Source organism: Brassica oleracea, chromosome C4 (assembly GCF_000695525.1).
Source record: "Brassica oleracea var. oleracea cultivar TO1000 chromosome C4, BOL, whole genome shotgun sequence".
Lineage (NCBI taxonomy): Eukaryota > Viridiplantae > Streptophyta > Magnoliopsida > Brassicales > Brassicaceae > Brassica > Brassica oleracea.
In genome coordinates this window covers 47,468,746-47,479,955 of record NC_027751.1, presented here as the reverse complement: position 1 = coordinate 47,479,955, position 11,210 = coordinate 47,468,746, and the positions used below count along the sequence as shown (strand labels likewise).

Genomic DNA, 11,210 nt, shown 5'->3' with positions numbered 1-11,210 from the left:
GGTGATCACTATAAACTTGACCTTAATTAATCATAGTTCCACCAAAAAAATAAAGGAAATCAAAAATAATATAATCACTAATTATCCCTTGAAAACTAAACAATAATATTTGTTTTAAAAAGTCCTAACTATTTTGGATGATATGGTTTATTTGATAATTATAAAATATGTAAATCTCTAACCGTAAAAATAATAGGTAAATTTTACTTTTTACATAATTTGAAATAATATTGGATTTCAAAGAGAATGTAAAAAAAAAAAAATACTAACAATATATAGAAGAGAAAAAAACATATATGTGAATCTCAACCGCAATTTTGAATAATGCCACTATATAAAATAATTATAAAATAAAAATGAAATTTCTTTATTAGCTAGATAAACATATGATTTCCAATAAAATAACAAAACTGAATAACAAATATATTTAAAATCATTTTCAAGTTGAGAATAAATTAAATATTGTTTTTTCTTACTTCCCGCCCGGTCTACCCTAGTTTTATATATCAAGCTGTTTTTTACGCTATTCATTCATCTTTCTACGTTTATTCTTTCTTGTTATTTTGGGTTGTTATCATCTGCTAGTGCAATCTTTTTTCTTTTTTTTTGAAAAAAAGGCTTTGCTAGTACAATCTTACTTTATTAATTAAGGGAATGGCTATTAAAAATGACATTAGCATACATGGGTTGTAGTTAAGTGGTCGACAAGACTTGAAAATGTGATAAAACACTTCTTTTAGGGTTTGAACTTCACTTGGGAAATTGCCACAAATACCTCGTTCATAGTACCACTTTTCATGTCTACACTAATCACTTTTACCTTCACTTTAATGAATGGTAATAGACACTTATACCCCTAAGGTTAACTAATCTAGATTTAGAGTTTAGAGTAGAGAGGTGAAGTAGGATTTTTGGAATGTGAAATTTAAGATTCTAATAAATATATAAATAAATACTTAAAAATATATAAAATAAAAATAAAAATAGTTTCAAACATAATTTTCGATTTTCAAAAAGAAATTTTGAAGAAAAAAATTCGATAAACGTATTTTTTTATTTTTTTTTTAATTTTATTTATTTAAATAATGATTTATTGTATATATAGAGAACAATAGTATAATAGTCTTTTTCTACTTAATGAAAAATGTATTTTTGAAAATACCACTTTAGTGGTGGTAAAGATGAAAAGTGGTACCATAAAAGCGGTAAACATAGAATTTCTCCAAAAGTTAAAACAAAATCACAGACATGTGAAAAGTCTGTCTCGAACTTGGTATTTACAATTAACCAGTAGTCTAGACTGTCTAGTAACATGTGATCTGACTATTTATGATATTAAATTTGATATTTCTTATTTAACAAAGGGTGAACATTTTAGTTTAATTACAGGTTCGTTTTGGGTTCAGTTTGGTTTGGGTTAATTGGGTCTAAAAAAACTGTAACCAAAGTCAATTCATATTAGGTTTGGTTTATATTCAGTTTGATTTGGTTTTAGTTCTATTCAGTTTGTGTTCAGTTTGGTTTTAGTTCGGTTTGTTTTGTGTTTGGTTCGGTTTAATTTAGTTTTGATTGTATATTTCAATTCAATCGAATTGACTTTTTTAGTTTTCTTCTAGTTCAGTACAAAAATATAACTAATAAAAATATAAACAAATCATCATTTGACACTAAATCATTATTTTCTTCATATTTAAACTTAAAACCAAACATCACAATATATATATATATATATATATATATATATAATATGTAATCCAATAATTTTATATTATTATCTTCAATCCTAATATAAATATCATAAATAACTTTTCGGTTTTGATGTTAATGTATGAAATTTATATTCCTATTCTTTTATTTTATTTTTAGTTGTGTTTATTCTATTCATTGTAGAAGTAGAATGTATAAAATTATGTTTAATTTTTTTGGCGAAATGGTTAAATATATTAATTCTCAATACTATTAATAGATTTAATTAACTCTAATTAAAAATACTTCAGTTTTTCGGTTTGGTTCGGTTTAAAACCAAACTGAACCATTCGAGTTGATAAAATATTCAACCAAATGGTTTTGACATATAATTTTTTTTGGTTTCGATCGTGTTTTGGGTTCGGTTGGGTCGGTTTGGTTTGGTCTGGTCATTTTGGCCATCCTCTTCCTTTAATATTTCACCGTAAATTATGCATGCTTTAAGCTTAATATTAATTGTAATATGTATTTATTTTGTAAGTTATTTTAATTATCTCAAAATCATTGGTTAAATAGATGTAATTCTTAAAAAAATAAATATATTTTATTTATTTTCTTAATTTGTGTAAAATAACAAAATTACATATTTTATAAAAGTGAGTGAGTAGCACTTAGCAAAATAATTGCATATCTTCAATGAGAAACAACTCAAAGTTCGACACTATGTTACATATCCTAGTCAATAGCAATGTAATCTGAATTTCTATGATATATAATCAAACGAATCCAGCATTAATTTAACCTTGTTTTCTAAAAGTAAATGGTGCATGTATATAAAACCTTTTTTTTTTGTAAAACAAATGTATATAAAACTTTGCCTAACTGTTTTTCTTTCTTTGTTAGTTTGGACAATGAAAAGTTAATACTCTATGTTTGGTTTGAATCATTAATGATACAATAAATGAGATCACTTCTTTTTCACTAAATGATATCACATTTAGCGTTTGAATAATGCAAAAGGGTCCTTAAATTATTGAGGTGCTTATAGTAGATCATGTCCAACTATAAAGGGAATATTAAAGCAGCCACGATTACTTAAATTTTATGTTTTCTATAAGGACACAATTTATTCATGTACTAAACTAGTTTTTCTCTTGAGAAATATCAAAGTAATTTGTTTTTTAATTATGCACTGCTAGCTATATGTCAAGAAATGCACATTTGTTGGATATATTTCTAGCTGATTACTGTAATGAACATGAACCAATTATTAAACAATATAGAGACAATATATATAATATATCCTTAAATTTCATGTATTCAATAGTATTTCACTCAAACTTTCAGATACTGATACACACGATTCACTTTCTATATGCATATTTATATATCAGAAATTTATCAATTCTTGAAATTATTTCAGTTTCTTGTTATGTTGGATGAGATCAGATCAACGGTGCCGTTGGCAGACATAAATAAATTGTCCAACGACAGGTAGATGTCATTTAATTCGATTGTTGTCCTCAACCAATTATAGTATATTTGGTTTGCTACAAGTTTGAAGTTTGTACACACGGCTTATTCATTGCCGGTTCTCCTCACGTATACGAGGCAGCTTAACTCTGAATGCATATAAGTTTATTAACATTGATTCAGAAATTATTTATTAACAATCTCAAAATAACTAGACTATCTATGCCGAATCTGTAAATAAAAAAATCAGTAGAGAATATGGAGATAAATTAAAATAAACCGGACTTAACTAGAGACCAATAAAAAAAGATGCAAACCGGTTATGCACCAACGTACTCACGAGTCACGAGTAAACGTTATGCGCCTATATAAACAGACCAAGACTAGGCTTTACTGACACAACTGTCTTCATCCTTTCCTTTCATATCCATCAAATAAAACTCGTGAAATTATTTTGTTCAATTAGAAAAACCGCTTAATTATGGGTTTAATTGCCCGTAAGGTGTGTGTGTTTATCTTTGTATTCGCCCTTGTGGCCGAATTTGCGTTTGGAAATGTCGAGGTTAATGACGACAAACACTTTTTTCACAAGCCTCGTCCATACTTCCACAAACCTCGTCCTTACTTCCACAAGCATGGCATTTACAAGAAGGGTTTTAGAAAGGGTTTGGGCGGCGGTGGCGGTCTTGGAGGAGGTGGCGGTCTAGGCGGTGGCGGTGGTTTGGGCGGAGGAGGCGGTCTAGGTGGAGGTGGCGGTTTGGGCGGAGGAGGTGGTCTAGGCCACGGTGGCGGTTTGGGTGGAGGAGGCGGTCTAGGACATGGTGGTGGTTTGGGCGGAGGTGGAGGTCTAGGAGACGGTGGCGGTCTAGGTGGCGGTGGTGGTGTGGGGGGAGGAGCTGGAGGAGGATACGGTGGCGGTGTTGGAGGAGGACTTGGAGGCGGTGGAGGTGCTGGAGGAGGAGGAGGATTTGGTGGCGGAGGAGGATATGGAGGCGGAGGAGGATTCGGCGGTGGAGCTGGTGGTGGATTTGGTAAAGGCATTGGTGGTGGAGGAGGTTTGGGAGGCGGTTATGGTGGCGGTGGCCATCACTGATGAGTGATGAGGCTCATGATCATGCATTTGTACGTTGTTATTATTTAATTAAACGAAACAGTGAGATTAATTATTACAATAAAATGATAATTAGCAATTGTGTATGCTATATTCTCATGTTATGCTTTGGTTGGTTTCATGTTTGGTTATTAAAATGGTCGATTTGTGCCTTGTGTCAACAGTTATTGAGTGGTTGTTTCCAAACTATTATATGTTTACCATTGTATTAATGACGAGATACATCTTATAAACTATCAATTTTTAAATATGGTAATTATTTAAACTTTTTCTTTGCCAAATATTTGAATTCCATTAAAAATGAGAAATGTTTGTAAAATATTTCAATAGGGCGAGAACCTATAAGGATCAACCAAGGCAAAAAGGTTAAAAACAAAGTTGAGCCTACACAATCCTTGGATAGGATGGAAGATTGGATTAGTACTTATTTGCAACCCAAACACATATGAGGTCGCTGAATTTCGGTCGGTGTCTCTTGCCAAGTATTGTGTCTCTGATTTGTCTGTCGATTATTTTTGTTTTATCACAGAAAATGTAAAAGGATAATACTTAGTACAAATCCGCCAAAGGTGAATGGTTAGTATCTCTATCCAGTAATGCACATATGGCTTAACATAGGAGAAAACATGGTTTATAGTACGAGCATTTTTTGCAAATAAGTCCGTAAACTAGCTTGTTATCTTGATGATTTTCTTATCGATCTGTAAATTCGCTTAGTTTTATTGCAAAAACTGGTGTCACTCTTTAGATGTTGCTACCATTTTGACTAGTTTTGGTGAACCAGTAACAAAATGGTTTGAAGCATTTAAGTGTCCATATCAGATATGAAGTTCAGTATATGGAGGTGTGAAATTCCCTTGTGTAATGTGTACTCAGACACAAAATGGTTGCAATAAATTCTCCGAATGTAGTAAATCTTAATATTAAAACTGATAAGCACACTCAAATGTTTATCTAAACTAAGCTTTCTGTATTAACATTTAAGGTTTTTTTTACTAAGATTTTAATGATTGTTGATCCGTACTGATGGTTAAAAGTAAGAAGAAGTCAAGAACACATGATTATGGGACTTAACGTAAGTCTCGGTGCTGGATTTCACCGACAAAGAAAGAAGAAGAAAAAGTATCATATGAGTATGTCCTTATGACCTTATCTAATATCCAGCCTATAAAATTATTTCTATGTTCTACTCCAAATCGGAAGCGTTCCTCATCTCAGAAACTCTCATTATTTAGATGAAGTAATGATCACGACTCATCATATTCGTGTATTTAAGGCGCATACTGCTTAGTCCACAAAACCTCCGGAAATCTCAGAAAACACCTCCGCTAATTCACACATCTCTCCACACGACATGACGCAGATCACCTAATGAAGATTCTAGTTCCCCTAGTTGATAATGATGAGCTTAGTATGTGAGACGTGTAATTAAGGTCTTCTGCTAGCTAGACCAATATTTACATGACCATTTTGTCTGTGACCGTCGTTCACGTTACCAGGTCTGCAACTTTATGTGCATGTCGTCATTTTTTTTTTTTGTCAAACTACTACTTGCATTAAAATAAAAGGGGGTTTAGTTCAGTCTACAACATCCAAACGACCCAGGCTTGATCTTGCCAAAGAATCTGCCTGTGAATTTTCTAAGCGAGGAATACAAGTAAAATAGATTGGGCAGAAGAGAGTGGCAAGGTGTTTAATATCCTAAAGGATACCCGCGATCTCGTTCACGTCCCGCCCCTTACACAGGGCTGAGATAAGGACTTGACAGTCCGAAAATATTTGTAGACTCTGAAGATTTAACTCTTTAGCTCTCTTAAGCGTGTCCCTCATAGTTAAGGCTTCTGCCATCAGAGCCGAGCAGACGTGTGACCTGTTAGAGGATCCTCGGCAGAGAATTGCCCCTTCTTCAGTCTTCATTACCCATCCCATGCCTCCTGCTTTTGTAGTTTCCTGTCGTCATATTCTAAACTGATTTATTTATGTAGTTTTGAACATACGTGAGAAATTTCGAACCGCTGTCTTTCCAATCCAATTTTGTTTTATTTTTTAAATATTCTAATCCAAATTATACGCTAGAGTAAAATCAACTAACCTGGATTTCACGTCATGATTTTAATGGCAATTAGCCACTTAGCCATTCTGTACCCCAAGCTAGAATACAAAGACTTCATTTAGCTCTAACTTCTTCTATAAGTCAAGTTGTGTGGATGACGTAGCTCAAGTTGAAACCCACGTATCTTTATTTATACCACCAACCTTCTCTCTCATTTTCCTTATACCAAAACAATTATCTTCTTCGATACTTTTCATAAAGACCATGTCTGAATCCCGTTTGCATTTGCATTTTCTCTTGCTAATCTTGCTATGTTGGGTCTCCCCTTCAAGCTTCTTCGATCTAAACATTGACTACAGTAGTTATGTCGCTTGTCATCCCCATCAGACTAAAGCTCTCACTGAGTTCATGAACGAGTTTGATAGCAGCCACTGCAACCTCAGTGATCCCTTTAATGGAGTCTGGTGCGATAACTCAACAGGTGCGGTCACAATTCTACAACTCAGTGCCTGTCTCAGTGGAACGCTAAAGCCCAATAGTAGCCTCTTCAGATTACATCATCTTCGTTACCTTGACCTCAATCAAAACAACTTCATCTCATCTTCACTTCCTTCTGAATTTGGGAATCTCAACAGGTTAGAGGTCTTGTCTCTTTCCAATAATAGCTTTGTAGGCCAAGTTCCTTCCTCATTTAATAACCTAAGCCTTCTTTCGTTTTTAGAACTTTCCCAAAATGAGCTCACCTGTAGTTTCCCACTTATAAGGAATCTGACAAAGCTCTCGGTTTTAAGCCTTTCTAATAATCATTTCTATGGCAATCTGAATCCCAACAATACTAGCCTGTTTGAGTTGCACCACCTCCGTTACCTTGATCTAGGTTCCAACAACTTGAGTTCCTCAATTCCTTATGAATTTGGAAATCTCAAAAAATTAGAGTTGTGACACCCGTCACCTCCAATCCGGAGAACGGGCCACCAACAATATCTCGTATAATAAAAGCCCATATACCCAATTACACTCACCCAAAGCCCAAATAAAAATTCGAATAAAAAGTCCAGTAGCACCAATCCGTCCAAATATCATATACTCGTCAGTCTCACCTGAAATGGGGAAGGAAAGAGGGGTGAGTAACAGGGGAGTTACTCCGTGAGGTAGGGGATACTAAACCCGAAGTCCATGGACCCGGACAGAGCACTCCGAATAAATATAATTTAATCCTAACACGTTGCAAACACGGTACCTAAAGTACCCAGAGATCAAACAAACTGCCCACTAACATGCCAAAAACACCACCGAATATGTGCTCGGTAACACACGCCCGTAGACGATTTATCGACCTCCCCGTCTTGGCACAACAGGTCGACTACGCTGTGCCGCGGCAAACACCACACCCAATGTAGCCGATACACCCACGGTCGGCTTTCATCCAAATCACATCAATATACTATATATATATATATATATTATCAATTATAAATGAACAAGTATTGTTGAACCATCTATAACCCTAGTTCCAGTTTAAGCAAAGAACCTACAAACTAAACAAGCAATGACAGACTTAATTTCACGCAGACTGAAACACATTAAAAATAAATTATACTTATTCGTGGTACTAAGCCGTGTAAGAGAAGCTCGAGAAAAGACCCTCACCTTAGCCAATATTGGAAATGGATCAGGAAACGCACACGAAGAGATGTCTCGGATAATAACACTTAAAAAGATTTCTTCATAATATTGATGGCGTTGACTGAGACATGATCCATTACCACTTCTTATGCCTTCTTTTTACGTGATGCACGTGAACTCCAAATCTAGGTTGAAAGAATGTATTAAGCCCATGCAAGCCACGCTTAGGATTACAAACAATAATGTTGCTTGTAACACAAGAAACAAAGGAGAAGACACTATAATCTTCACGGCTTTGACTCGCGACGATGGATCTTGAACTCCGGTGACATGAACTGCATCTACGGTGGCTTACCATTGGTGACGGTGAAGAATGACACCGGAAGTATCATAACGCGGTGGTCCCGCGTCGTCTCCACGTTTACTACTCTCGTTTCCATTACATATCTCCCAATGAAGCACCAACGGTGGCCTCTTATGGCATGACTGCTCCTTCCGGTGATGACGTCTATGATTTTGGTGATAGCTGGCGATGCCGGTGATGAAGACGACGGTGTTATGACGGTAACCGCGACGATCATGTTGTTCTCCGGTGAAAGGCACGACTTTGTGATGAGCGATGATGGCAGTGCAAACCAATCTCCAGACCGATACACTACTGAGATGACAAGAGGTAAGGGAGGGAGAGAATAAAGGAAGGAGTGTGCTAGAAGAGAGATCGTGATGAAGAACGGTTGCGTCTCCATTTGACGGCACACACGACTTTAGCATTTTAGGTTTTCAGAAGGAGACTTATAATTAATAACTTAATATATAAGCCTATGGTTTATAGAAAACCACTAAGGAATAAACTATATAGGCTGTCTTGGTCCAATAATTAATCAAAACCGAATTCTGATTCCGGTTTAAAGAATCCGGGTCGTTACATTAGAGGTCTTGTCTCTTGTCTTTAATGACTTTTTCGGGCAAGTTCCTCCAACAATTAGTAACCTAACCTCGTTAAAGGAATTGTACCTTCACCACAACCAACTCACTGGTAGTTTCCCACTTGTTCAAAATCTAACCATGCTTTCACTTATTAATATCAATCATAATCAGTTCTCTGGAACCCTTCCTTCTTCTCTCTTCACCATGCCTTCCTTATCACGTCTTGATATGAGGGTAAACAATCTCACGGCCGGTTCTATTGAAGTTTATAACTCCTCTACCCCATCTAGGCTCGAGTACTTGTACCTTGGGCCTAACAATTTTGAAGGAAAAGTCATAGAGCCTGTCTCAAAGTTCATCAACCTCAAGGTTCTTGAACTTTCATACCTTAACACAAGCTATCCAGTTGACTTAAGCCTCTTTTCCTCTCTCAAATCATTGCTGCACCTTGATCTTTCGGGTAACATTATATATCCGGCCAGTTTAGATACAAATTCAAAAATCCCAACAAACTTGGAGATGTTGTTGTTACAAGGTTGCGGCATTCCCAAATGTCTTAAAGAACTTTGAGAAGTTGGAGACTATAGCATTGTCCGACAATAGAATCGAAGGGAAATTACCGGAGTGGTTATGGAACCTACTGATGTGTCGAGTTTTAACCCGATTATCTAACTGCAAGTGCACAGTAAAGTACGCAGTAGTAATGCGGGATCGAATCCACAGGGACCGATGATCACACGTAGAGTTGCAGACAAGTTAATAGCTACAGCGAACGAAGATATATTTTTGATGTTTTTTTATTTAATTTTCTTTAGTGTCACAAAACATAAACAAGCTGTAAAAAAAATGATTTAAACGATTTGAAAACTATTTTAAAACAAACGTTGGGCATTGGGAATTCTCAGGGATTTCTTTTTAATCAAGATACAATTAATGGCAGACACAGGGATATATTAAGAACCGTCTAGAACTCAAACACGATATTAGAATTAACCTACTTCCGTAGCGCTAATTCTCTATGTTATAGAAATCTCCACACTAACTTCCGCTGAGTTTCAATTTCTAAACAAGCATTAAGAACAGGTTCAATATGTTCACAAAGCGCAATAACATCAACTTCCGAGGGTTAAGGACACTTTGCTCATCTAAAGTATTTTCGGAAATTCAAACAATCACTTTCGGTGCATCAAACAATCTAATATCATGAACTAAGTGATCAATTCAGTTCAAGCAGTAAGAAATCCATTAGATGAAGAACCAAAACGTAATCCCTTAGTCTACACACGTTTTATGAATCAAAACATCAAGAAATCCCCTATGAGAACCCCTAAACCCAACTAGATGACTACTCACACATAACTAAGCAAGAACAAAACGATTTTGATGAAGAAAACATGATAAGATTGTATTAAAACAGAGTAAAGGTTCAGAAGATCTTCTCCAAATGGTTTTCAGATGAACTCCTTTACAAATCTTCACAAATCACACAAAACAAGTTACAAAACTCTCAAATCTCTCTCAAGAACTTGTAAATCTCCTTCTTGGTCGCCCCTGGTCTTTTCTGAGTCTCAAAGGTCCAGAGCTTTTTCGGAATTATTGAGGGGAGTGGGTAAAAAGGAGTGAAAAGCTCGTTTGTGCGTGTGGAGCCCGTAGAGCATGGGATCGGCCGATCCACATGGACCGGATCGGTCGATCTAGGGCATGAAGGCGTGGGATCGGTCGATCCACGTTGTCCGGATCGGTCGATCTGTGGCTCTGTGCGATCAATACTTCATTCGGTCCATTGTTCGGTCCATCTTGCTTCTGATAAATCCCGAATGCGTTCTTTTCTTTCAAGCTATCTAGTAACCTGCATATTACACTTAAGAACACCAAAACGCATCAAATAGACCAAAACATTAATTAAAACCGACCATTTAATTATGAGTTTAGCACCAAGAATTACAAAAATCGGATGAGAGATGATGGAAATCGAATTTGGTGTTCTTGAGAGGTTTGAGAGAGTTTGAGAGGAGAGGAAGATGAAATGATATGTGTTTTGATTGATATTTTCGCGAGTTGGGTGTTTTGTGGGTGTTTTCCGGTTTAAATTAAGTGAAATCAAACCGGGCAATACTTACCTTAGATCGACCGATCCTACGCGTGTGGATCGACCGATCTTATCTTGAGATCGACCGCTCTACCTCACCCGGATCGACCGATCTCTTACATGGATCGCTCGTTCTGTTTCTTTAAGATCGATCGATCTCTGCCTGATCGTGATACATGCCTGAAAATCATCTAAAAACACAACCAAAAATCAATTCACACAAGAAAACATAATCACAAAAGAGA

The 11,210-nt window shown here is 35.9% G+C and overlaps 1 protein-coding gene and 1 pseudogene across 1 annotated transcript; both read left to right on the top strand.

Moving 5' to 3' along the window:
* Positions 1-3,544: 3,544 nt before the first annotated feature.
* LOC106337774 (glycine-rich cell wall structural protein 1-like) lies at positions 3,545-4,510 on the top strand. The gene has a single exon (XM_013776897.1). The coding sequence runs from the start codon at positions 3,641-3,643 to the stop codon at positions 4,250-4,252; it is 612 nt and encodes a 203-aa protein (XP_013632351.1). The 5' UTR covers positions 3,545-3,640; the 3' UTR covers positions 4,253-4,510.
* Positions 4,511-6,907: 2,397 nt separating this feature from the next.
* The window catches only part of LOC106337629, a 10,777-nt pseudogene continuing 6,474 nt past the window's right edge, over positions 6,908-11,210 (top strand).

Coding starts and splice junctions, on each gene's coding strand:
- LOC106337774 (XM_013776897.1), top strand. CDS start 3,641: ATGGGTTTAATTGCCCGTAAGGTGTGTGTGTTTATCTTTGTATTCGCC.